This window comes from Wallemia mellicola, assembly GCF_000263375.1.
Source record: "Wallemia mellicola CBS 633.66 unplaced genomic scaffold WALSEscaffold_1, whole genome shotgun sequence".
NCBI lineage: Eukaryota > Fungi > Basidiomycota > Wallemiomycetes > Wallemiales > Wallemiaceae > Wallemia > Wallemia mellicola.
In genome coordinates, this window is record NW_006531958.1 from 252,490 (window position 1) to 278,480 (window position 25,991).

The 25,991-nt window shown below is 41.4% G+C and overlaps 13 protein-coding genes across 13 annotated transcripts; 10 read left to right on the forward strand and 3 right to left on the reverse strand.

Moving 5' to 3' along the window:
• Window positions 1-1,355: 1,355 nt before the first annotated feature.
• Window positions 1,356-3,554, forward strand: WALSEDRAFT_59039 (mitochondrial Rho GTPase). The gene is made up of 6 exons (XM_006955750.1): window positions 1,356-1,746; window positions 1,793-2,259; window positions 2,304-2,388; window positions 2,434-2,582; window positions 2,630-3,143; window positions 3,188-3,554. The coding sequence occupies exons 1-6, from the start codon at window positions 1,369-1,371 to the stop codon at window positions 3,500-3,502; spliced, it is 1,908 nt and encodes a 635-aa protein (XP_006955812.1). The 5' UTR covers window positions 1,356-1,368; the 3' UTR covers window positions 3,503-3,554.
• A 22-nt stretch (window positions 3,555-3,576) lies between these two features.
• Window positions 3,577-4,702, forward strand: WALSEDRAFT_30770 (ribonuclease T2). Its single transcript, XM_006955751.1, has 5 exons — window positions 3,577-3,755; window positions 3,805-3,820; window positions 3,874-4,308; window positions 4,353-4,438; window positions 4,488-4,702. Exons 1-5 carry the CDS (start codon window positions 3,586-3,588, stop codon window positions 4,642-4,644), a joined length of 864 nt encoding a protein of 287 aa, XP_006955813.1. The 5' UTR covers window positions 3,577-3,585; the 3' UTR covers window positions 4,645-4,702.
• A 1,217-nt stretch (window positions 4,703-5,919) lies between these two features.
• WALSEDRAFT_59040 (hypothetical protein) lies at window positions 5,920-7,129 on the reverse strand. The gene is made up of 6 exons (XM_006955752.1): window positions 7,102-7,129; window positions 6,987-7,055; window positions 6,649-6,941; window positions 6,486-6,602; window positions 6,041-6,434; window positions 5,920-5,998 (listed from the first exon to the last, which is right to left on the reverse strand). Exons 1-6 carry the CDS (start codon window positions 7,105-7,107, stop codon window positions 5,963-5,965), a joined length of 915 nt encoding a protein of 304 aa, XP_006955814.1. The 5' UTR covers window positions 7,108-7,129; the 3' UTR covers window positions 5,920-5,962.
• Window positions 7,130-7,265: 136 nt separating this feature from the next.
• Window positions 7,266-8,791, forward strand: WALSEDRAFT_66857 (hypothetical protein; the record flags this gene model as incomplete). Its single annotated transcript, XM_006955753.1, has 5 exons — window positions 7,266-7,395; window positions 7,417-8,075; window positions 8,120-8,212; window positions 8,255-8,606; window positions 8,650-8,791. Coding segments are annotated over 5 exons (1,314 nt in total), but the record flags the coding sequence as incomplete, so codon positions are not given.
• Window positions 8,792-9,068: 277 nt separating this feature from the next.
• Window positions 9,069-11,893, forward strand: WALSEDRAFT_30772 (cystathionine beta-l). The gene is made up of 3 exons (XM_006955754.1): window positions 9,069-9,813; window positions 9,857-10,573; window positions 10,621-11,893. Exons 1-3 carry the CDS (start codon window positions 9,142-9,144, stop codon window positions 11,839-11,841), a joined length of 2,610 nt encoding a protein of 869 aa, XP_006955816.1. The 5' UTR covers window positions 9,069-9,141; the 3' UTR covers window positions 11,842-11,893.
• A 123-nt stretch (window positions 11,894-12,016) lies between these two features.
• On the forward strand, window positions 12,017-12,981 carry WALSEDRAFT_59041 (hypothetical protein). Its single transcript, XM_006955755.1, has one exon. It carries the CDS (start codon window positions 12,038-12,040, stop codon window positions 12,953-12,955), a length of 918 nt encoding a protein of 305 aa, XP_006955817.1. The 5' UTR covers window positions 12,017-12,037; the 3' UTR covers window positions 12,956-12,981.
• Window positions 12,982-13,329: 348 nt separating this feature from the next.
• Window positions 13,330-14,986, forward strand: WALSEDRAFT_66859 (hypothetical protein; the record flags this gene model as incomplete). The annotated part of the gene is made up of 2 exons (XM_006955756.1): window positions 13,330-13,378; window positions 13,423-14,986. 2 exons carry the CDS (start codon window positions 13,330-13,332, stop codon window positions 14,553-14,555), a joined length of 1,182 nt encoding a protein of 393 aa, XP_006955818.1. The 3' UTR covers window positions 14,556-14,986.
• Window positions 14,859-15,184, forward strand: WALSEDRAFT_61813 (hypothetical protein; the record flags this gene model as incomplete). The annotated part of the gene is made up of 2 exons (XM_006955757.1): window positions 14,859-15,129; window positions 15,168-15,184. 2 exons carry the CDS (start codon window positions 14,859-14,861, stop codon window positions 15,182-15,184), a joined length of 288 nt encoding a protein of 95 aa, XP_006955819.1.
• WALSEDRAFT_66861 (hypothetical protein) lies at window positions 15,179-16,842 on the reverse strand. Its single transcript, XM_006955758.1, has 2 exons — window positions 16,614-16,842; window positions 15,179-16,567 (listed from the first exon to the last, which is right to left on the reverse strand). The coding sequence occupies exons 1-2, from the start codon at window positions 16,827-16,829 to the stop codon at window positions 15,263-15,265; spliced, it is 1,521 nt and encodes a 506-aa protein (XP_006955820.1). The 5' UTR covers window positions 16,830-16,842; the 3' UTR covers window positions 15,179-15,262.
• A 5-nt stretch (window positions 16,843-16,847) lies between these two features.
• Window positions 16,848-18,026, forward strand: WALSEDRAFT_34503 (P-loop containing nucleoside triphosphate hydrolase protein). Its single transcript, XM_006955759.1, has 4 exons — window positions 16,848-16,919; window positions 16,966-17,030; window positions 17,078-17,134; window positions 17,181-18,026. The coding sequence occupies exons 1-4, from the start codon at window positions 16,873-16,875 to the stop codon at window positions 18,017-18,019; spliced, it is 1,008 nt and encodes a 335-aa protein (XP_006955821.1). The 5' UTR covers window positions 16,848-16,872; the 3' UTR covers window positions 18,020-18,026.
• A 39-nt stretch (window positions 18,027-18,065) lies between these two features.
• WALSEDRAFT_66863 (hypothetical protein) lies at window positions 18,066-19,512 on the forward strand (the record flags this gene model as incomplete). Its single annotated transcript, XM_006955760.1, has 2 exons — window positions 18,066-18,177; window positions 18,224-19,512. The coding sequence occupies exons 1-2, from the start codon at window positions 18,072-18,074 to the stop codon at window positions 19,510-19,512; spliced, it is 1,395 nt and encodes a 464-aa protein (XP_006955822.1). The 5' UTR covers window positions 18,066-18,071.
• On the reverse strand, window positions 19,482-21,929 carry WALSEDRAFT_66864 (hypothetical protein; the record flags this gene model as incomplete). Its single annotated transcript, XM_006955761.1, has 4 exons — window positions 19,482-21,533; window positions 21,578-21,646; window positions 21,694-21,786; window positions 21,834-21,929. 4 exons carry the CDS (start codon window positions 21,927-21,929, stop codon window positions 19,548-19,550), a joined length of 2,244 nt encoding a protein of 747 aa, XP_006955823.1. The 3' UTR covers window positions 19,482-19,547.
• A 53-nt stretch (window positions 21,930-21,982) lies between these two features.
• WALSEDRAFT_66865 (hypothetical protein) lies at window positions 21,983-24,859 on the forward strand. Its single transcript, XM_006955762.1, has 3 exons — window positions 21,983-23,563; window positions 23,608-24,607; window positions 24,662-24,859. Exons 1-3 carry the CDS (start codon window positions 21,992-21,994, stop codon window positions 24,772-24,774), a joined length of 2,685 nt encoding a protein of 894 aa, XP_006955824.1. The 5' UTR covers window positions 21,983-21,991; the 3' UTR covers window positions 24,775-24,859.
• The last annotated feature ends 1,132 nt before the right edge of the window (window positions 24,860-25,991 follow it).

Sequence of the window (25,991 nt, forward strand, 5' to 3'; positions counted from 1 at the left end):
AAGTTCTCCAGCAAGCTTTTGTATCTCTTGCTCATAATCACGTTGCTTTGCTGTGCCTTCAGATCTAATATTACTGACATCATGGAGACTCTTCTTGACTCTCATACGAAGCTTTTCAAGGAAAGATGCAGCACTTTCCTCATTATCGTATGTGTCCATCTCTAAGCGAATATTCATATGACGGGCGATACGCTGAATCATACTGAACCTATTGCGCAGATCTTTGTCATATGTGTTGGCTTCAGCTTCTAACTGACCTCTAGTCGTAAGAAGTGACTGTAGGCGGCGATTGATCAGCGAAGTTTGTTCAACTTGAGAGTGATATAAGTTCGTTTCACTATCTTTTAGACGTACTTGCTCATCCAAATGTGCTTTGAAATTTGACTGACGTATTTGTAGATCTTGATCAGAATCATGAAGCAAAGTCATTGAAACTTTCAAAGAAGCTATGTTATCTTGAATGATATTCTCACGTTGTTCAAGTGTCTCAACTTTTGAGAAAATCTCAGTCAACTTTGAAGCTGACTCATATAATTCGCGATTTGCATGTGAGAGGGTATCAATTTCAATCCCAAGCTCCTCATATTGGAGCTGTTTCTGATCAATGTCATTAGAAAGTTTGTTCATTTGTTCTTTCAGTCTATTGGCTCTTTCCTTGTCAGATGTCAGTGCTTTTAACTTTTCCGATTGAACTTTCAAGTCGATAGTTCTTTCTTTTCTGATCGACCTGATATTATCTAAAGCTTTCGTGAATCGGGTAGCTTCAAAAATATCATCAAACTTCTTCTTCAAAACTGATGGTTCAGACAGCGGCCAATTTGAGTCTTCTTGATGACAAAAGATAACGTTATCAAGAACTGCTTTACTAGCACCAATAAAGAGTGGTAAGTCATTATCAATAGCTGCGCATTTAGATGATATAGCGTTCTTTTTATTCGTAACTGGATCGATCGCCTGAAGTGTTGCTTCTAATGTTTTTGAAGTCAAACCGGACGTCTTCTTCTGGGTTGCTTGAAGGTTACGCGTAACAGTTAGTGTTTGTTTACTTGTTGACGTAAAACGGAGCTTGACCTGTGCTTTAACTTCCATTTCACCTGCTAACTTTGGATCGTGGATGAAAGCACCACCTTTTGAGTTCGGAGGGAGGTAACCAGTGGTGGAATATTTCAGGCATTCTATGATTGTAGTCTTTCCACTGCCATTATGACCACAAATGATAGTGATAGGTTTATCGAACTGGATAACTTCGTTTGATTTATCATCAAATGATCTAACACCCCTAATAAGCAGTTTCTGTATATAACCTGTTGTATTTAAAAGTAAATTACTGCAGTCACTCTTCTATTCCACTCACTCATCAAGGTCGAGATGAAAGAGATAAGATGCGTCCTTTGCGGAGACCAAGGCGTTGGTAAATCGACGATAATAACGAATTTAATTAAAAATCAGTTCATCGAATCAATCCAGCCGTGTTTACCTGAAGTCGTCATAGAGTTGGACTACAACTTGCACATAATAGACACAAATGAGGACAATCTACTGCGGGAGATAAAGAAATCTAATGTTATTTGTTTGGTTTACTCGATAAGCGATAGCCAGACGCACTCGAATATACGGGAGTGGCTCAGTTACTTCAAGTCAAACGGTATAAACAATCCTATCATCCTTATAGGTAATAAGTTAGACTCTCCAAACCCTGACTATTCGTTTGATACCGATATTATACCCATAATGAAGGAATTCAAGGTTCGTTGATGTCTTCCTTCTTCATTCACTCGACTAATTCCTTCAGGAAATCGAAACTTGCGTAGAAGCATCAGCTAAGACAAAAACAAATATCAACGAAATCTTCTATTTTGCTCAGAGAGCTGTACTTCACCCTACTGCACCACTCTATGATTCGAGACAGCACACGCTCAAACCAGCGTCCGCATCAGCACTATCTAGGATATTCAGACTATGTGATACTAACAAAGATAACCTACTGGACTCTACTGAGCTTAATCGCTTTCAATTGAAATGTTTCGGTACGCCCCTTAAACAGTCCGAATTGGATGCCATCATGGAATTAGTCAGCCAGCACTCAAACCAAACAGTGTCAAAAGTATCCAATGGCACACTTGCACTTACAGAACTTGGCTTCATCCTTTTGCATACTATTTTCATCCAAAGGGGCAGACTTGAAACCACTTGGACTGTCTTGAGAAAATTCGGTTACGCTCAAGATCTGAGATTGAAGGAAGAATTCCTTTATCCAAAGTGAGTGGTTCTGATACAGATGTTCTTTCTAATATACATTCAAGGTTCGACGTCAATGCAGATTCATCCGTTGAATTGTCTCCAGATGGATACTCATTCTTCACAGAAATATTCGAGAAATTTGACATAGTGCGTATCATTTAGCTCAGTCCACACCAACTTACAACTTATTAGGATAAAGATGGCGCGTTATCGGAAAATGAATTGAGCGATCTCTTTTTGACTTCGCCAGGAAATCCATGGATGAATAAGGGTTTCCCAGATACGACTCTTACAGACGAGAAAGGTGCAGTAACATTACAAGGTTGGCTTGCGCAATGGAGGTACGTCTATACTACGCCCGGTTCCCTCTCTTACATAATCTACTAAGCATGACAACTCTTCTTGATCACAAAACAACACTGGCATATTTGGCCTACCTGGGTTATGAACCATCATCCAATGCGCCGGTACAGGATTCAACGAGTGCGTTGAAGACAACACCACCACGCAGAAGGAGGAAAGGAGAAGTAGGCAAGGTACAGCGCAATGTATTCTTGGCATACGTCTTAGGTGCTCCTGGATCAGGAAAAACAAGCTTGCTCAGGTCGTTGCTTAACAAGCAATTTAATGGAACGCACACATCAACGAATGGTGTCCTGAGTGTCGTTAACTCTGTTGAAGTGGAGGGCGGAGCTGAGAAGTACCTCGTATGTCAAGAATTTGAAGCGACCACCCTAAAGAACAGCAAGAAATTGCAATTGGCTGACGTCATTGTTTTGGTTTACGATTGCTCAGATGCTAACTCTTTCAGCTATCTGAGCAACCTACATCAAAACTACAATTTAGATGGTATACCATCTGTATATGTAGCTACGAAATCCGACCTTGATCTTGCGCAACAGGTACGTCAAAAGTCTTCGTAGAATAACTGAGTTGACAAAAACAGCGACATGAGGTGCAGCCAGACGTTTACTGCAGACGCCTTAACCTCCCAGTACCCATAGCTGTCAGCATCAAGACGAACCAAACGGCTGGTATATTCCAGACATTGTGCAGTGTAGCCAGTAACCCTCGTCAAGCGCTCCCTCTAAGTGGAAGATCAAGCAGCAGGAGTATGCTTCATCTGCTCTCCTTGACCTTAACAGTCGGTGGTGGACTCGTCGGTATAGCTGCGATTCTTACAAAGTACAACTGGAGACCATGGAGTATGTACATGCATAACGTCTACAGAGGTATGCTAGCCTGGTGGAATAATAAATAAAGCACTTGTACGATATGCATTTTTATTTTGAGCTGTCAGTTATCGGCACCCCTTATCTAAACTGAATTAATCAAAACAGTCAAATGAAATTAGAAATATACGCATTATTGTTCGGAATAGCTTCAGCTAGGGTATTGAGGGTACCAGAGAACAAGGACATTAACCAATGTCCAAAGGATTTGCCCGTTAGTTGCTCATCCAGCCACGTTGATAACGGATGCTGTACGGAAACGAACGGTATTATACTGTTAACGTAAGTAAATAAATACATAAATATGACTATCACCTAACTATCTATTCAGTCAGTTCTGGGATTGGGTGAGCGCCTTTATCAATATCGATGACATCGTCAGCTGACAAACGACATTCAGCATTATTCGCCATACGAAGGTAGAGAAGACACTTGGACATTGCATGGGTTATGGTCAGATCACTGCGATGGCTCATACTCTCAGTTCTGCGATAAGAGTATGATGTTACATAACATATCAACATCTATCTTAGCGGCTGGTGAAACTGAACTCTATAATGAAATGAATGAATTCTGGCTTGATAATAGAGGTCACAATGATTATTTCTGGCAACACGAGTACAACAAACATGGTACTTGTTATTCAACTCTTAAGCCTTCCTGTCGTACGGACAACGGTACCTCTGTTAATGTATTGGTAGACTACTTCAAGAAGATTGTAGAAACGTATAAGGGATTGCCTACATACAGATTTCTGGAGAAGAAAGGTATTGTTCCTTCGTCTACTAGGAAATACAAATTCGCAGATATAAAAAGGGCATTAAAGGAGGAATTTGTAGGTGTTATAACTCCCTTATAGTCTGACTTAACATCAAATAGGGACATGAACCTACAATCCATTGTGATGGTGGTGGTGATAAGATTCACGAAGTCTGGTACTCGTACAACCTCGTCGGACCACTCCTGTGGGTATTGTCGACTTTTACGTTGATTCATTTTTAAAACTCCGCACAGCTCAGGTAAACTCATACCTAGAGAACCAGCAGCAAGAGACAATTGTAAATCAGATGTCTACTACTTACCAAAACACCAAGCAAGAAGACATCAGGTGGGAGAATTCCAGGAAGAATCATTTACGATATCAGAAACAGAAATTGAATTGCTTAGATAGTTCATAAATTCGATGATGTTGCATGCATGATGAAAAATGAAAACCTTAATAAATATCCTTTGTTTACCATCTTATGGTTTTGTGATTTTCTTATTCTCGACTGATCTACTCTGTTTTTCGAACAGTTCTAACTTTGTGAACAAGATCTTTGTAGCATCGGCAGCAAATGTAATAAATGCAGCTGCGATAGCTGTTCTCAACCATACTGGATCATTTGCGAATTCCCAATTTTGTGATTGACGTAAACATAATGGAATTATAGTTGAACGTGATACTAATTTCTGACTGTAACCGAATAAAGGATGTAAAAAGCGGAAATTGAGTAGCAAATCTGAAAGTAACCTACTAGCAAATGGCCAAGCTAGTGTTGTTGTCAAGTATCTACAAATGGTTGATAAAGTGAGCTTATATCTAAACTGTACGTCTTCTTCTTCATTGTTGTTGTTCGCGACATTGCCATCCTCGTCTGCGACTCCGTACTGTAGCTGAAATTCAGCGCCAGCTATGCTAAATGTCTCCCTACGGGGACCTCTAGCGGATGAATCCCTTGATGTTAAGAAATAATCATTCAATCGTGTCCTCAAAGCCCCATATAATGCTCTAACTGGTGGCACACATGCTAGTGTCAACAATGGGGACGGTGGCCAGCTAACGTTGACTGGATTGAGTGGGAAAAAGTAGGAATAAGGTATCACAAAGAAGTACGTTGCTGGGAATTTGTCCGGGAATTCGGAATTGTAGAACATGATAGCCCAAGGGACAATTGAGAGACTAGACCACGTAGTCCATGACCATGTGGGCTTGTTTAGTAGCTGTCCTGCCGCCAGTGGCCCCAGAACTGCACGAGTTACGGCTGCACCGTACAAAGCACCGACACCCGATAATCCAACGCCTAACCCTTTGTAATTTATTAGTCAATGATTTTGATTGGGTGAAATACCCACCTGCGAAAGTCGCTAGTGGAGATACTCTCCTGATGAGCTTATCTGCTATTCGCATCGGACGCAGAAGAGCAGGTGATTTTGTAGCGATAGTATAGTGTTCACCGCATTGTGGACAGGATACGGGTGACTCTGGATCGTCCGTTAGCTTCGACTGCACCCAAACTAAAAGACACTTTATGTTGTTAGCACGAGACCGTTATAAATGCAATGGACTAACATCCTTGTGTGCAATCAAAGAGCAGCTACACGGTGTAGACCACTCAGTGGGGTCATCTTCCGCTGTTTTGTCCACTAAACATATCCAGCATCTATTCTCTGACATGGTGGTAATGGAATAAGAAGTATAATACAATTAGTGCTACAATAACGCGTTATTAAAAGTCATCCTCATCAGCTTCCACTGGTCTGCACTGTCTAGGGTTAGTTTGTTACTAAAGAGAAGACACACTCACGACGAAATCGACAAACGCCTGCTTTTTGTGGGCGTCAAGAACCATGGCTTGTAAACTAAGCACACCATCGTCATTTATACGAAGGGATGTTTTGTGAGACGCCTGTATAGCCTTCAAGGCGTGCATGAGGTGACTTGCTTTGTATTTCTCGCTGACGATACCGTCTATCCATCTGGATATACTGTCAATAGGTCCATCCTCACGTGTGGCAGCCATTTCAGTCTCCGGGAAGTCGAATTCTAGCGAAGCTGTTTCTGATATTGCCGACAATCTGAGTGCAGCTGCATTCCTACTAGCATCAGCTGGAGACGTCAAGGTTAAAACCTGAACATGGGGGTCGAGAGCCGACAGCGCATCTAAGAGCCAGCCTGAGTGCATGATAACTTTCATTTGTCTGAGTGGCTGGTCAATTATATGACGTCAGTTTAACCAGAAAACGACTCACAGGTTCTCATGATCAAAGGGAAGAATATCCCTGTCATCTCTATCGTATGTTTTGAGCTCTACCGTTGTCATCGGTGCCCATATGCTACCATCCTGTTGATCCAATGGTGGTGTGATTCTGCGTGGTCTAAGATCATGTATACAGAAGTATACAACATACTCACATATCTAATACCAATGGGTAACCATACCCTTCGTAGCTCAACTTTAGCTGAGTCGTACCAATTAAACCACCCTGTTCAGAAGAATGTAAATCGGACGTGAAAGTAGCTGTACCATAGATATTCATAGTCTCTATCAACGAACTGATAGAAATTTCCATACTAATTGATTCTTCGTCGCTGTTGTACGTGTATTCATCAAAGTATGATGACGGTATGTAGGCATTAGCAACCATTTCGAGTCCAACCTCTACGGAGAGTTGCAGCCCCGCTTCTCTAATATGCAGAATAGCTGTCTGGACACACTGTGAGCTATTGTGTACACATTCTCAAGCGCGTACCTTTGAAAAGCCAATCGATTTGAGAACAGCGTGGAGAGAGCGTATTTCTGAAGCATGCGCTGTGAGCAACTGTGGAGCTTTTAGATTGCTTACTAGTGTCTATACATTCACTCACAGTCATTCCATCACCGTTTTGACTTCCGCTCGCTTTGACTTCTACGACGAAAATCAAAACGAGAAAAAATGGCAGACGTCGACGTACAGCAACCAGAAATAAAGACAGAAGTTGAGACAATCAACAAAGAAGAAGAAATTACAGTCGAGGCTCCAGTAGATCCTCCCGTAGAGAGTTCACAACCTGCAGAGAATGCAGAGACAGACGCGGTAGATTCATCCGAGAAGGTTATTTCAGAACCAACAGAAACACAAACTGCAGAGACTGCAGAAAATACCGTAAACGCAAACTCAGATGATAAAAAGACAACACCAGCTGAGCAAAATACCGAAGAATCAGCACAAGAGAAGCCGCAAACTGTGAAAAGGGTTGTCAAGCGCGTTGTACGCGCTTCTGCACCAGCTGGAGACGGAAAAGCCCCACCTGCACGCAGACCAGCAGGCGCGACAACAGCTACAAGAACAACGACATCTACTACCAGACCAGCAGCAACTACTCGTACGGCACCAGCTAATGGTGCTGCACGTCCAGGTCATGCTTCACGTACATCTGTCTCCAGACCAGCGACTACTCGTCCAGCAGGAGCCCCAACCGCCGGTACGACCAGTCGTCCAACTCCAACCACTGGTGCTGCAACCCGCAGGACAACTATCGGTACTACACGCCCATCCGTTAATGTCAAAGAGAACAAACCGCCAGTTCCACGCGTCGTTAGAAGACCTGCGGCACCTGGCGCACCTCCAAAGGATGATGCTGAAGTTGCAAAACTCAAAGCACACATTACTGAGCTAGAGCAACAGCTTGCAGGACATAAAGGAGATCAGAAGGAAGTTCAAGACAATCATGACGTAGTTGTCAAACAACTTGACGAGAACAAGGCTCTTGTTGAAGGTCTCAACAAAGAGATCGAGCTTCTTAAGACCCAAGCGGGCGATCAAGAGAAGTTGGCCTCTGCTAATGCCGAGGAGTTGAAGGTTTGTCTTCTTTGTTATATTGCCGTATTATTAAATCATCACAGCGTCTCAATGAAGAGCTCGAATCTGCTAAATCATCCCTTGAGGAATCCAACAAGAAGGCGGAACATGCTGAGCAGTCTAATCAAGAAATTCAAGTGGGTAAATCACAAGAGTCTGATTAATCTAACACAAAATAGCGCCTGCAGAATGAATTGGCATCCATAAAAACTGAGCAATTGAACAAGCAAGAAGCTGAAGCTAGTTCACAATCTGAGAAGGCTGCCCAAGCTGCCAAACAAGAAGAGGAGCTCGCCAGTTTGCGTGAAAGCCACGAAAGTGCTCAGAAGAGCTTAACCGAAGCTACCACTCAGCTCGAGGAGGCTAACAAGCGTGTAGACGAACTCGAAGCACATGCTCGTACAGTCAACGACTCGGCACAAGTTGAAAACGCCGAGTTGAAGAGCAAAATTGAAGAGTTGCGCAAGCTTACCGACGATAGAGCAGAAATAGAAGAAAGCAGTAAGCAGAAGGATGTGCAATTGACTCAATGTTAGTGTACCAGTTATATCATACCCCAATTGACATCTCCTAGTAAAAGAACAGCTCGACAACCTCTCTAGAGAGAATGAGGAAATCAAGAACGCTACACCTGCCGAAGATCCTCGTAAGTAATTTCTATAGTAAGCTTATAAAGACTAAAGAAGAACCCCAGGCATCAAAGAACTCGAGGGAAAACTCAAAGAGTCCGAAACATTGAACACAGATTTAAAGTCTGTTAACGAACGTATAATGAATCAATTAGCTCAAAAGGAGTAAAATAATATAATGATAAATGCATACTTTTTATTAATAATACCGATACTTTGCGTTTGTTATCAGTTGAGTCATAGGGGGCAGAGTGAGTTCTTAGAGTAATTAAAGGATATGTTAGATAAACTACTACTCTCTACTCAAAATCGCTTGAAAATGTTTCAACTCGTTAATGATCACACCTTCAACTCAGACCATCATGGAAGGTGATTTGAGCAGCTCAGTAGCAACGCTCCCTACATCTGTACAGCCATCACGTTCCGTCAGTCCATCAATGTCTTCGACTAAGAAGTACAGATTCTCTACAGAATGCGTTACTATCGACAATCCGAATGCAGGGAAGGACCAATACAATAGTTCTTCCGTACCAATTTATCAATCGGCTACTTTTAAGGGTATGAACGGTGAATACGATTACTCACGTTCTGGAAATCCAACACGAACTCACTTAGAGCACCATTTAGCAAAGATCAGCTCAGCAAAACATGCATTCGCCGTATCGAGTGGTATGGCAGCATTAGACATTATCGCACGTATTCTTAAACCTGGCGATGAAGTTATAGCTGGTGATGATCTTTATGGTGGTACTAACAGGTTGTTAGGATACCTCAAGTCAAATGCAGGTGTGATCGTCCACCACATCGATACATGCACACCAAGCACAGTAGAGCAATATCTAAATAAGGACACAACAAGATTGGTTCTTCTCGAAACCCCAACAAACCCTCTTATCAAGATATGTGATGTCAAGGATGTTGCCGATAGAGTCAAAGCTAGCTGTCCTGATGCAATAATTGTCGTTGATAACACCATGATGAGTCCCTATCTTCAGCGCCCACTTGACTTTGGTGCCGATATCGTATACGATAGTGCGACAAAGTATTTATCCGGTCATCATGATCTCATGGCTGGTGTAGTCGTCTGTAACAGGGATGATTTAGCAAAAGTGAGTATAATAATTGATTAGTTCTTTTCTAACATCAACTTAGCATATGGGATTCACTATAAACTCTGTTGGAAATGGATTAAGTCCATTCGATTCTTTCTTATTGCTGAGAGGATTGAAAACTCTTGCTATTAGAATGGACAGACAGCAAGCCACTGCGCGTATAGTTGCTTCATTCCTCAATAAACTCGGCTTTGTTGTCCATTATCCAGGGCTTTCAAATCACCCTGGTCATGACACACATTTCAAATTAGCCAGAGGTGCAGGTGCAGTCTTATCATTTGAAACCAAAGATATAAAGACAAGTGAAAGGATAGTAGGAAGTGCTAAATTATGGGGTATTTCAGTATCATTCGGTGCTGTCAATTCATTAATTTCAATGCCTTGCTTGATGTCTCATGCTTCAATTCCTGCTCATCTTAGAGCTGAAAGGGGTCTTCCTGAAGATTTGATTAGACTCTGTGTTGGTATTGAAGATTACGAAGATTTGATAGATGATCTTGAAAACAGTCTCGTGCAATCAGGTGCAATCAGAACAAGATTCACTCCAGCTGAAGAAAACTGGAGTTCTGAAATTGGATCTCTCGAACGCATCGGTGAAGAGCGTGCAATGGCTTGGGAGAAATGCTCAATGTTTGAGGAACAACCAACTGTCAAAGCAGCATCAACCGCAGAGACCAAGAAAGAAGGTGGAAACATTGTCGTTTCAGCACCCGGAAAGGTTATTCTTTTTGGTGAACATGCTGTCGTCTATGGTGTTGTAAGTATTTTACCATTTACAAGTCAACTCCGCTAACATTGATGTAGACTGCAATAGCATCATCACTAGATCTCCGCTGTTATGGATGCTTATCTCCACGCTCAGACAATTCATTGAGTATTTCGTTCCCAGATCTCGACACAGACGTTACCTTGGAAATTGAAGCATTACCTTGGAAAGCTGTAAAGAATGCTCATGATGATATCCTTGATATTGACCACGAGCTCGTTGCAGCTCTCGAGAACCACTTCCCAGCGGAGAAATTCAACAGCAAAGCTCGGGGAGCTATCATATCTTTCTTCCATCACTATATGTCAATTTGCTACAATGATCGTCGAGCTGTGTCATTTAGTGCACGCTCTGACATTCCAATTGGTGCGGGTTTGGGATCATCAGCAGCTTACTCAACTTGTGTATCAACTGCTCTCTTGATTTTAGCAAAGAAAGTCGCAATTGAGCACACACATAACGCTACTCATATTTCCCATGATGGTAGAAGGTTCATCAATGATGATATAGCAAAGTACGTCAACAAGTGGTCATTCGTTTCAGAAAAGATTCTTCATGGTACGCCATCTGGTATTGACAATAGCGTTTCTGTATTTGGTGGTGCAATCTCATACTCTCGCGTCAGGGATCAGGCGATGATAAACCTCAATGGATTCAAGAGTATGAAACTTCTCCTGACAAATTCAAACGTTGATAGGGATGCCAAGAAACTAATAGCAGGCGTAGCTAAACTTAAACAGGAGGAACCAGAAGTAGTGAAAGGTGTTATGGATGGAATACAGGGTATAGTTGATGAAGCCGTTCGTTGTTTCAATGATAAAGATCTCAATAGAAACGTATTACTCAATGGATTGAGTGAGCTTGTGAGAACCAACCATGGTCATCTCGACAGACTTGGTGTTAGTCATCCAACACTTGAAATAATTATATCGAAACTGCAAGCATACAATTTGAAGACGAAATTAACTGGAGCTGGTGGTGGTGGTTGCACCGTCACACTTATCCCAGATGATTATGATGAAAAAGAGCTAGGTGATGCACTTCAAAAACTTCAACAAGCAGGGTTCGACACATACTTAACAACCGTTGGTGGATCTGGATTGGGTTATTTGATTGAAGAATACAATTTAGAGAAGAACACACAGTCGACAAATGAAGAGGAAAGTGTTGGGCCATTCACCAGTGTATTCAGTAAGGATTTCCCAACTAATGAACTCAATAGCAAGTTGAGAGAATCTGGACATTGGGTGTTTGTATAATGCAGAGCAATTTCTTAAGGTTTTTTTTGTTATATAATGATTTGATATTTTGTGATGGTTTGATAGTGAAAAAAGTAAATAAAAATAAAGAACTAAGAATTAAAGGTATATTTATATTACAATAAACGACTATATCGTCATTTTGAGTTCTCCTGTGCACATACACTCAAGCTCGAACCACCACGAGGGGATAAAAATGGCAGAGGAGTACGAAGACGGACCAGACCCATTCATGGTCGATCTTGGTGAAGGCAGCCAAGGAAATTTGCTTGAGGAATCACATCGTATGGAATCGGTGAATCAAATGCAATCAGGAAACTCACTAGCGTTTGAATTAGCAGCTGCATTTGGTGGTAGCAGTACTCAAGATATACCAGAGCAAGAAGAAAAGCCTGCAGAGAGTTCAGATATTGCAACTGTGAATGTTGTTGAAGATAACGATTTGAGTGATAGCTCAGATGAGAGTCGGGATGTTATAGATAGTGATAAGTTAGACGAATACAATAAAGAACTCAACAATGGTATAGAAATGAATGCAGGATTTCTCAAAAAGTTAAAAGACATCGATAGTGGATTACCGTTATTAGAATCAACAGCTACGGTTATAGTCAAAAGGCTAGTAGAAACAGCAAAAATACGCGACGACCAATCCAGACAACTATGGGAATTAGATAAGGAGTTAAGTAAAGAGGATGATTGGACGTTAAGTAATCTAGACGCTCTAGATGATGATGAAAATCATCAATTAGATATTATACCAGAGGATGAAGAAGATAGTGCAGAGAAGACAGAGAAAAGTGAAAAAAGTAGTATACCCTCACTAGAAGGACTAGTCGATGATTACATACAAGAATCACTCACTAGCATAACCGAAATTTCACAAATATCCACAGCAAGCTTGAATGAATCGTCGAGAAAGACACGTTCTATGAAGACAATGTTGATTTCAATTAAAGGTGAAGAAGAGAGAACGGAAAGGGCAAAAGATATAATACAAAGGCTTGAAAACAAGAGTAAACTATCAATAAAGCAGCTAAGTGAGAATATCTTGAGCGACTTCACGATACAGTTGAATAAACTGAATGAATGGGTTAATGTACAACGATTAGATTAATGATATTTGTTGATATAGATCACTCCAATTGGTATCTTTCAGCGATGGACTATCGAGGCTGTCTATGAGATGCTTTACTTGCGATTGTTGTGATATTGAGCTATCTGAGGGTATAACCTGAAGAACGGGTGAGCGTTGGCTGATAACAGAAAGCGAAACAAACGATATTGAAAAATAAATCACGCTCTTCTAGCGTTCTAAAGTAATTTATTCTCTTATCAGTCACTAACTCTTCAACGGCAGTTGAATTGAAATTCCTTATAAAATCTAACAAACCGAGGTAGAGACCAAAGTTGAAGTTCGGCTGGAGAATAAAATTTAATTTTAATTCTTTATCTTTGTTGAATATAATGAATTGTTGTATTTTAACCATAATGATGACGACGGTAGAGGAGATTGAATTCAGACTATTCGAGTTGCAAGGTCAGTTTACTAACTTTTGTTTGCATTTCTAACAACTTCATTAGAGTTGATACACTCGAATACAGAGAACACTCTAATAGAGGATAAACTACATGATATCGACGATATCGTCGACGATAAAACGCCAATTGAGTTGGTAAACGAAATAGAGCAGCTGAGATATGATATAAATGATAAAAATTGGTTAATCATCTATCAATCTACCTCAAATCAATGTAAATTCATGTTAAATAGTCTAGACAAGTCATACAACTACACAAAGGAACTCCTAAACGATCAGTCTGATTTCAAGAACATCTACAATTCTTTCAAAATTAAATTAAATTACTATACCCCTTCAATACAGAGAGTTTTAAACACTTTAACAAAGTACATCAATCAACACTCAAATGGTCATTGTTTGAGGGATCACGCCGATTTACAGAAGAGGTGGAAAGAGTTGGATAATCAATTATTAGACTTGGATTCTAAGTTGCAACGGATGCAAGATGTCAATAGCCTATCAAATAATCTACAATTATTAAATATTGACTCTACACCATCAAAATCACCTTCGTCGAGACCTTCTTCTAGTTTATCATTCACTTCAAAGTTACCACGTCCTTCTACACCCACTTCGCGCTCTTACAGTCCAACGCCTTCGAATGCATCTACACCTTCACGCATACCACGGACAAAGCGGTCTTCTTCTCACTTGTTTGCAGATATAGGTAGTAGAAATCTAATGACACCAGAACCTCAGTTGAGAGCAACAGCTAGACCTTTCTGGGGTGCCTCCAACGAGCCAATTCCACGTACAAGGAGGATTATATCCGGTAGATCATCCAATATTAGTACTTCAACTATAAACGATTTAGCGACATACCATCCGAACAGTAAAGATCCTTTAGATATCCAAGTCGCAAAAATATACAATGAAAATGGATTAGGTATCGGTATTGAGAGGGTTGACCCTCCACTTACGAAGAAGCCTGCGCCAGATTCATCTTCAAATATACAAGCACAATATGCATTTGAAACGACGCATAATAGGAAAGTTGTTGTATGTAAACTACTTGAGTTGAAAGCTACTAGGAAAGCTCAACTGAATGGTGAACCTAACAGACAGAAAGTTATGGTTAGAGTTGGCGGTGGATGGAAAGATCTCAAAAGCTATCTAATTGAGAGGCAACAGTAGGTATATTTTTGAATAGATTCCTTTCAGACATACCCATTATACTCATCATTGGAGTATCATGCATTCCATTACATAATCCTTTCGCGGTTATAGTTATAGCAATGTCAGTAGTCAATTCAAAACCATATGTAATCTAATTTATATCGACATGCATATAATCATCACATTCGATGTCATCATCATTTGTTTCGATGTCTGATTCAGAATGACATAAAACCCATCTCGACATATCCATTGGAGTGCTGCTATAAATTCGGGAAAAGATAAACTTCTTACTTTACATTTAACGTTTTATAAAAAAAAATGCCACAAGAATTCAAGAAAGCTTATCAAACAGTCGACCCAGCAGGACATGGAATTCCAACTGAAGGCTTGAATGACAGAGCGATGGGCCAACGTGCAGCAGGAATTGCTGGAACTACTTCATCCACTACTGATCAACCTGGTCCCCTTGACGATAGAACTCACGAAGACAAGTATGCGGATGCACAAGCCACTGCTCAAGTAAACAAAGGTGGTAACAACGTTGAGCCAACGCCACAACAACAACGTGATATTGAAGCAATGAATGAACGTCTTTCCGGATAAAACTTTCACATTAATTGCATTTAGGAATTTTTAATGTTTAACTGATATGTATGCATAATTTTACAACAAGTTCTCCGATTGATACTATAGTGCAATTAGATTGTTTATTAACGCGTAAATTATTCAGAAGATGATCTAAATGATGGTCGCCGTGGTGGTCGTGGTTGCTTTTGCATTTCCTCTCTAGCTTTTTTTAATTTCAATGGTGTTTCTCTAGCAAATATCTGGTATGCACGTTGAATGTTATCATCACGTCCTGACTGTATTGGTCGCTGTGGGTTCTCGTATTTGGATTTTATTCTTTCTTGCTCCCTCTCCTGTTGGAGATCTTCTATTTGCTTAGATTTCTTTCTGCTCTCTTCTAAATCCTTATCTCTCCGTCTTTTATGTTGACTAGTTCCTTCATCCTCGGTGTCACTATCTAATAAAGGACCATAGATGTTGTCGTAGTCCTCCTCATCTTCGAATACGTAAGTCCATTTATTGGATTTTCGTGATGTTTTAACCAGAAGATTCTCAGTTTGTCCACATTCCATTGACTGTGTTAGCCATCCAGGCAAACCAGCTTCGGTTGTTTTTCCTTCGAGCTCCCATTGTCTCAGACCTGCATAAACATTCTTGCCGTGGAAACTCAAACTACAATCGAGAGTACCTTTCTCGTCTTTTATTTTCCATGGCATTTGGACATTAAATGATAAGCTGGAGATCTGTGGTAAATCGTCCCCATCACCCCAAAGATCCAATGCTTCTCTTTGTCTTCTAAGCATTTCTTGGTTGCGTTCTTCTGATTGTACGATAATACCGTCGTATTTTTCACCAAGTGAGGGTGGTTTCAATTCGTGGTCTGCTATAAGTGGGTCTTCGTCTATCCTATCAGGTGCTTCTTCGAGTGGATTTGGAATATTCACGCAATGATTGGTCAACCTCTTCCAAATACCTTGAGATTTAGGATCCAGGGTAAGGCTTTTAAGTGCGCCTACGTTTGTGTCGCGTAAATTGGTATATTGAAGTCCTTCGGCGTGACCGAATGCATTCAATAGCGCTCTATCGAAAAATGGCTTGAAAGATTGATTAAGGGAGGTCATAAGGATTTTGCCGGCCTTTAGAAGTGGAATAAACATAATTCTGTGGTTAGAAGGTGGTAAAGTCTCAGGTTGCATTGACGTAAAAATTAAAGTGAAAATAGTAGTACCTTCGATACCATATTCTGATTGCGACGGTATGATTGATGTAGGCACAAATGTCTGATAAAGTCCAAAAGATTGCGTTACACTAAGTGTATTGATGAAAACCTCTGTAAATTCATGTATTGATGGTGATTTCGAGTTAGTCAGTTTGTAGCATTTCCATTCAAGTAATAATGGCTTCTCCTTAAAAATATTGAAATAAATGATCGCTAATTGTCTATAAGTAAAACCTAATGGCTAATTTCTATTAACGGTGAGTGTATGAAAATAGAAAAAAACTCACGAAGTCTGCAGTTAATTCACGCGTTAATTGGGTTTTTTGTGTTTGTTTAGCTCTATGAATATTGTATTTCTCTAATAAATCCGTTATATTCCCCCGTGGTTTCGGTGATTTGCTATCATCAATCAAATCAATCGCAGTCTCTGATAACGCTTTTGAGGATAAGTTCTTTAATAAATTTATAACTCTTTGTGATATTTTAACTTTGTCAACCTCCATTTTGAAATTACGCGTCTTAATCGTTGACTTCCAAGGAGAGAGAATGGTTGAGAAAATGGAAATAGACAGTCATAAATCTGATTTACCTTGGTTTGTAATGTCTTAGAAATTGTACTCCATTCTTAAAGACTCAAAGGGTTGAAAAGTACAGACCAAACGAGTTAGACGACGTCGTATCACATACTGAAATTATACAAACGAGTGGGTTTTTGTTATGATCAAATAATGCAACCTAATACCTCAACTAGTAAATCAATTCATACAAAAGCAACGTCTACCACACCTTCTCTTCTATGGTCCTCCTGGTATATCTAGAATCTCCATGTAAAAACAACTCTCACAATACCACAGGTACCGGTAAAACCTCAACTATCCTCGCTATCGCTAAGAAAATCTACGGCGGTAACTGGAAACGCAATGTCTTGGAATTGAACGCATCTGACGACAGAGGAATTGACGTCGTGCGCGATCAAATAAAGTCTTTTGCACAAACGCGTACATTGTTCTCAGATGGTTTCAAATTAATCATCCTCGATGAAGCTGATCTTATGACCCAGCAAGCACAAGGTGCTCTACGTCGGATTATCGAACATTATACACCAACAACACGCTTCTGTATAATCTGTAACTACGTCAATAAGATTACCCCAGCTATCATGTCACGCTGTACCCGTTTCAGGTTCTCTCCATTGCCATATGCACACCTTGATAAGAGACTAGTCGAGGTTATAGAAAATGAGGCCGTACAGATTGATGATGACGCAAAGAAAGCGTTACTCAATTTAACAAAGGGTGATATGAGACGCGCATTGAACATCCTTCAAGCATGTCATACTGCGTGTATGCCAGAGCGTATATCAATAAAGGATGTATACAACGTCACTGCAGCTCCTCAACCAGAAGCCATTGAGTATATCGTCAATACACTCCTCAAAGACGAAATATCAACTTGTTATTCAAAAATCCATCAAGTTAAACGTCAGAATGGATTAGCATTGCAGGATATCCTAACAGGTGTATACGATTATATCCAAACAATAGAGTTCCCTACAGCTACGAAAGTTGCAATCTTAGAATTACTCGCTGAAGTTGAACATAGATTATCGAAGGGTTCGTCTGAGACTATACAGCTATCTGCATTAATTGCATCATTTAAATTATCCCTTGATATAGCGGCAAAATCTGCATAATTGTAATATTTTTATTTATCTTCTTGTTGTCTTCTCTCTACGATAAGCGGAAATGGATATACCAGCAGAATATGAGGGTAATATAGAGAAATACTTGGATGATTTGTTAGAATTCGTCAGCGATGAATACGTCAAATCTTTAGTTAATACACACACTAGTGAGTGCCCACCGTAAGTTCTTTAAGCAACTCTGACACCCTTTAGATAGCCCTAGATTGATGCAGAGAGAGTGGTCAAATGAAGAAGCCTTTTCAGAGTGGATGAATTGGGCGGAGAAACACAACGACGAGAGTGATGAATGGAAAGACGAGCAAATACGTTCGATTGCAATCGGTATTATACGCGAAGAATGGCCAAATAGTCTACAAAATCATATACGGAAATGTAACAGACTTGGTTTACCTAGGGAATACAAAAACTACGAGAGGCCAACGACAAAGCGGATAAACTTGAAATGTGGTAGCGTAAATAATCTCGGTATGACACCAAAGAAGATTCACGAGTGCGAGAGGCTCTCAACACTCATTGGAAATGATTTCGAACATCACAAGAATCTAATAGATGTTGGTAGCGGACAGGGTTATCTTTCACGGACACTCAGTCGGGCACCATTTGATTTCCAGGTTTTGGCAGTAGACAGTGATGCAAACAATGTCCAGCGGTCTGAGTATACATCCAACAAGCGCGATATTGGTCTCACAACTGGGAGATTGGACCACGCGGTTGCATTCCTCGATAGGGCAAGCCTTGAGCGCGTCAACCGTGAGTGGGAAGCTCGCGGTAATGAGCGTAGCACACTCATTGGATTGCACCCATGCGGAGATCTCTCCGTCGAAGTTATAGAAGCATTCCTCGATGGTGTTGACGACTACGATGGATTGGTACTCGTCAGCTGCTGTTATAATCAACTATCAGCCAAGAATTTCCCCCTCTCGCAGCAAGTACGTAGCCAAATAGAGCGACTCCCTGAGGGTCGATTCGAATGGGAATATGACTATTTTGGCTTGACGGTGCACACGCTCGCTCATTGGACTTATGAACCTAAAAAGTATTGGGACATGGCTAGAGCCCCCATGTGGAAGCTCCTATGCAGGTCTCGTCTCGCTGAATGTCTCCGTCGAGTGGGTAGACCTCATTTCAGTGAAAACAGACTGGGCAAACTCCGCGACAGACATTACAAATCCTGGGAAACCTACCGACAGGGCGCAGCAGAGAAACTTGGCCTTGAACCATCTGAATTAGCTGATGACATCGATGATGAATTCTGGAGTCTTATCGATTGGCGTATGAAAGTATTCTGGACTGCCAAAGCGCGCTGTGGAGATATGTTCGAATCGCTCATCCACCTTGATAGGTTCCTTTACGTATCTGAACGTACGCGGAATGAAGCAAACACAATCGTAAAGCTTCTGCCTGTATTTGATAGAGACACAGGTAGTGCGCGCAACCTCGCATTAACAATTGATAGAATAAAAAAACAATGTATAGATTAGATTATATTTTAGATACAACTATTCCCTTCTATAGTTTAATTATGCACATGTAGCGCCTTTCTCGCTCTTTGCTTGTTGCGTCTGTCAGTCAACTTCTGCACACCCTCTATTTCGGCTGCTATGAGTGTCCTAACTGCCATCAAATCTGTTTCCTTGTTTGGTTTCTTATTTACGAGCATATGACGCCAGCTGGCTAGTGCTGCAAGTGGGACGTCTGACCTCTCTTGTGGTCTTGCTCTATTGATAGCTACGACTCTCTCTTGTAACTGGTGATCTTCTGGTATACGAGCCTCTGGGAATGCCTCCCGTAAACCTCTCCACCAGAATTTCGGCCGTGGGTCGACCAATGCTGGGGCATCGAATGGGTCATAATGTGTTAAAATACCCGCTTCTAAATCAAACTTGAGTATTTGGAAATGATATTTGTCCGTCCTATACAAAGCGATAGTGAGAAGCTGCTTTGGTGCTCCTTCGAACCCGAGTTCGTTCCAGAAACTCCTAAAGGTTGGACAAGTGTTTGCGTATGGGTCGTTAGCAACTGCGTTGTTGAGAACCTCTGAGAACGATGGAGGGAGGAATAGTTTGTCTATGGATACAGGAGGATAACGCGCGCCTATGGTTCTCACCCAACGTTTGTACACTTGTGTGCAGAATATATCACAGGCGATCATTGAGACATATTTAGTAAGGTGAGTTGACTCCCTCGCAACCTCTAATTGAGTAGGTGGTGCGTGTGCACTCCAAAGGTCAGCCCAGGCGTTTAGACGATCGCGAATGTTTTCCCATGGATGGTTTGCAAATGGTGCAACACTTGGCGCAGTGTCATGGTGATGATGTTGGTGGACGTGGTCATGGCCATGGTGGTGATGACTGTGGTCGTGGTGGTGTTCGTGGTCGTGTTCGTGGTGGTGATGCTCCTGTTCGGGTACTATATAATCATTTATTCCGTGGTCATGAGCATGTGTGTGGTGGATATGGTGATATACTGAATCATGTGCGATACTAGACTCCGGTTGTGGCACTTTGTGTGGTGTGACGCTACCCTCGATAGTGATGTTTTCATCACCGTAGTCCATAGCCGGCGTCGTCTGTGGTGCGACCGGCATAGGAGGGGAAGGCACATATTCGTGAATTACGTGAGTAGTATGACCTGGATCATCTTTATGAATATAGACATGATCTACGTGTTCAACTGGCTTTGGAGTTGCAGCGTGGTCACCCACTTCATGGACGTGGTGATGATGCTCATGATGCTCCTCCCCAGGTGGAGAAGAAGCCGGGAGTGCCGGTTCAGTTGGTGGGCTATCCACAGGTGCGGCTGCAGGTAAAGCAACTGTTGATGCTGCTTTCTGCGTCTCTGTGTAATGGCTAGGTGGTATTACTGGGTAGGGATCTTGGTAAGGCGCTGAATAAGGTTCGTATTCGCCTACTGGAAGTACCATAGGTTGATTTGAGTGTTGCATAGGCTGTGATGTAGGACCGGCGAAATTGTCGGCGGAGAACGTCCTAGCATGTATAGATTCTAATGGAATGCCACCTTGTTGAGGCATTGGTGAGGGTGAACCCACTCTGGATCCTTCTGGTGATTTAATATTAAGTGTCTCAAGTTTCTCATGTGTCTGGTGGAGTAACTCGTACATTGATTGAGCCCATGGAGGTATTTCCTGTTCTGTAGCCTTCCTTTCTTCCATCTGCCTATCCTCTTCAAGCTGCTTGATTACTTCAATGCGTTCTCTAGCCGCGCGTTTCAGAGCGTCCCTGACTGTCTTATCTTGACGCTGATCCGTTGCAGCAGTAAGTAATTGCCTGAGGTCTTTATCATTAATTGTAAAATTTCTAGTCAACATTTGAGTGGATTTTGAAGGGGAGGAAGGTATAACAGGTATATCGTCAAAGCTTGGTGGCACGTCGTCTAAATCTTTTGCTCTTTCTATAGCAGACGCAGGTCTCTCTGTACCCATAGAAGAGGCATCCCCATCATCATTAAGAGGTGATTCTGGGTTTTCAGGTGCTGGTGGGTGCTAAACGGGATTAGTAAAAAAGTTGACGTAATAGCAAAACATACTTGAATAAATGGGTTAGAAGGCTTAGTAAACTCGGTTGGTGGTGCAGAAGGCACTATAACGGGCCTGGCCTTTTTATTTCGTCAAAACGCGTGAAGTAGATGTTCATTCAACATACCTGTTGATTGATGGATTCGGAAGCTGGTTGAAGTACGAGCTCAGGAGCAGGATTAGGTATGTTGGATGGTGGTACGGGAGGTAATGGAGCGTCCTAAAGTCTTGTTAGCATGCTATCCTTACTAAAAGCATTAAAGCAACTTTTCTATCAAAGCCAAAGCTGAGCTTGTGCCATTGACTGACTTTATCCCTTGGTGGCGGCGTCGTAGATTTTAATCTGATGTCTTCCAGGTTCATCATATCCTCGTTGTTCTCACAAAACGTGATTCAGTCCGCACGTCCATCAACGAAATAAAAATATGGCGAACGATAAAGATTTCGATGAAATGCTGAATTCTAATAAGACGAAATTTATCACAGAGGAGTCCAGGCAGACATTGCCTACGATAACGACGACTGACACCAACAAGAAGGTTTCAAAGCGGAGGAAGGCGCCTTCGCCTATAAAGATACCAAAGCAGGAGAGGAGAAGATCAACCTCCATAGGATCCGCTTATTTGGACTCTCAATCGACTGGCGCTGACTTCCAGTCGATAAGTTTGGAGCGTGTTGGAATACCTACCTCGCCCGCTTTCAATCATGCCTGGTACAGCCCTCCAGCTGTACAGGAACCTGCCAGAAAAAGCCCTTTACCCTCACCAAAGATCCCGAGCCCAATGCCATCCCCACGCATTTCTTCTCTAGCATTTTCTAAGGAGAAATCACTCGATAAGCTTGAGAGGTCAAATACCCCTACGTCTACGCATTCGACAGTCACTCGCAAACTTTCAAATTTCAACCTCAGCAATGATGATCCAACAACACCTGTGTTACAACAATCACCTTCGATTAGACTGATTAATGACAACGATAGTCAGACGAAAAATGACCAGAATAGAAGTTTACCCCCGTTACCACCGTCACCCTCTCATTCTGATCTCGGTTTAAAGTGCTGGAATCAAGATGAAAGCTTCCTACCAAAACAAAAGCATGCTGAGTGGTTAGGTTCACTTGGTGCAACAAACAAACAAGCGTTATATACATATATGTCACAATTTGACTTCTGCTCGCTGAGATTAGACGACGCACTTCGTAAACTCACGTCCAAGCTCTTTTTACGCGCTGAAACTCAACAAATTGACAGAATTTTAGAAGCTTTCTCTATTAAATTCTTCAATGATAACCCACTACCACTTTACCGTAGTCCAGATGTCGTACATGCAATATCCTACTCAATCCTCCTTCTCAATACTGACTTGCACATCGCTGATATCGTTACACACATGTCCAGGCATCAATTCATTAAGAATACATTAAATGTGGTACATAATCAATACGATTCTAGAGGATTTTCAACTCCTGATTTGGTAGATGATACTTCTTCAATCACATCCTCAAAAACTACCAATACGATAAACAAAAACCAACCACAACAAAGCATACCCCAAGGACCACCTTTGTCATATTACACAAGAAAGAATAAGCTTGGTAGAAATGGCAGTTTGTCTTCAATTAGATCTGGATTATCACCTTCATATAGTACTTCAACTTCTCCTTCAAGCTCCTCTTTAACTGAAGAGAAAGTTAAGAAGAGTGCTTCATCTATGACTATCAGTACTAGTTATGAAAGTCAACAACTGGATGCTGAATTGGAACCTTTTTTGAGAGATATTTACAATAGTATACGCTCACAAAAGATATTATTACCTTTGGATGGCAATAAGGCAAACAACCTGTCAGTTAACACGAGTAGGCAAAGATTGCCGCGCAATATGTCATCTCCGTCTATTAGCACTTCTTCACTCAAGCGTGGTAGTATACGTGGTTTGTCTAGTTTGCTTGGCACCGATGGACGCACATCGCCGACACCGTCACTCGGTTCGGTAATGGAGGTAGGTAGAATTTCCTGGTAGATACATTTATTTAACCTCAAAAGGCCCCAACTCCGTCAATTGGATTTGCTTCGAATCTTTCACAAACTATTATTAAGGAACAGCAAGAAGATGCGATCTCAAACAAGTCGGCATTGTCCGATAACTCGGATGCTGGCTTGATACTCACCGATGAGGAGCTCGCTTTGATGGGACCTCCGTGGGCTAAGGAAGGATTTTTACAGCGCAAGCACTACTACGAAAGTGATGGTAAACGTTCAAAAGATCGAAACTGGCTCGAGGTTTTCGTTGTTATTGGTAGAGGCGATTTAAAGATGTTTACGTTTGGTGAAAGTGCTGGCGTACAAGGTGCACAGAGCAGTGGTGGTATCGGTGGAGGTAATTGGACTAATAATGCAAACTTGGTTGGAGAAATCCCGTTAGCGCATTCAGTTTCTGATTACATGAGAAATGGCTACAACAGATCGCGACCTCATTGCTTCCAACTTAGTTTGCCAAATGGTGGGAAGTACTACTTACAAGCTGGTACAGAGTCGTTATTAGATGAATGGGTATCGACTTGCAACTACTGGGCATCACGTGCATCAAAGGAGCCTCTATCTGGTGGTGTTTCAAACATGGAATATGGCTGGAATAGTGTTATTGGTGAAGTTGAGTCAGGCTCTTCTATGCTCAAGCCGCAAAGAGAAGAGGATGTTATGAGTGTGAGATCTAACTATTCAATCAACAGGTGGAAACAGCCATTTCGTACTAACGCGGATAAAATGTATATTGAAGATTGGAACGCACCACACTTGCCAGTAGTTTCATCAACTTTAACAGAGGAAGATCAACAAAGAGCTCTGCAGAAGTTCAGTGCTAGTTTGAAAAAAGATCTACGAGTTCATAGACAAATATATGATCGTATGTTGCAGCAATATTCGACGAAGTCTTCGAATAGAGATAAAGCTACGCACAATTGGAATAAAAAGAACAAGTACTTGATAACTGAAATTAAAAAGTACGATAGGTATATCGATAATCTCAATCAAGCGATATCAATGCGTGAGTGCCTGAGTCATTCAGGAACGTTGAACGATACTTACGTCTAAATAATAGGCAAACAAAAGCAACATGAGAAACAGCTAGAGAAGGCATTAGCAGAGCCAGAATCGGATGAGGAAGACGAAGAAGACGATGATGACGATGAGGAGGAAGAGGAGGAAGATTAGCGTTTCAGGGAGAGAATAGTTTTATTATATTTTTAGACTTTGAACACTTTTTAATTAATTTTTGTATTTGAACGCTGTATCTTAGATTAATTGTCCGTTTAATACGATCAAGGTCACTGAGGAAATATATTCTGATATTTAACTAATACGTGAGTTTTAAATTGAAATATATTTATTATTATTCAACATTCATTAGAATGTCTTTCGACGGCAATAAAACACTCTCTAGACTCCAACAAGCGTTCAAGAACCAGGAGGAGGCGATGAGAGCACATCACAGATTTGGATTACCAGAAACCAGCAGTAGAACGTCATTCAACCAGTCGTCATCCTCTTCTACACCTCAACCCTCCGCTCTTTCGCTCACCGCACCACCAAAGTCATCCGAGAGTAAAGAATATACACCAAAGTCACCCACGACGCTTGACAGTAACTTTACTTTTGATTTAAACCAGTTCGCTGATTATCCTCTCAATTACGACGGTTTTGGCAACTCAGATTCAACATCTACCACATTCAATCATCCGTATAACGATCAATCAACGTCAACATCATACTCTACACACCAGCCATCCTCTAGTACAGGTGGTGGCTCCACGAAAGTCGTGGCCGATATCCTTTCAGATGATTTGTTAGACCAGAAATTAGCCACCCGAAAGCAATCTTTATTACCAACTTCTCCGCAATCACCTCCTCAAGCTGACGATGATATCAATCCTGAATCAAAGGATGACCCAATTGCCTCACAAGTTTGGAAAATGTACACTAGACAGAAAGCGTCTTTACCAAATGGCCAGCGGATGGAGAATTTAACTTGGAGAATGATGGCAATGTCTTTGCGCCGCAAGAGGGAATCTGAAGCAGCCGCAATAAAGGTGAAACAAGAACAAGAGAGCCAAGAAAATGCTTTAAATGACGACAACGAAGATGCAGATAAGAGTAGTCACTCTTCGCCTACCCCTGAAGCTCAGCCACCACCAGAGCCTGCGGAGAGTAATGAAAGACCTGAAGAGAACACACCCGAGATGGTTGAAAAACCAGTGCAAGTACCCGATGAAGATGAAGAGCGTGGACGTAAACCACGCAGACAACGTGGATCAAAGAAGCAAACTAACGTTGTTGTCGGTTTCGCAGGTAAAGTCCCAGAAGGACTCGATAACGGTGAAGCTATCGTTGATGATCTCATGGAATGGAGAGGTAAATCAAGGTCAAGATCG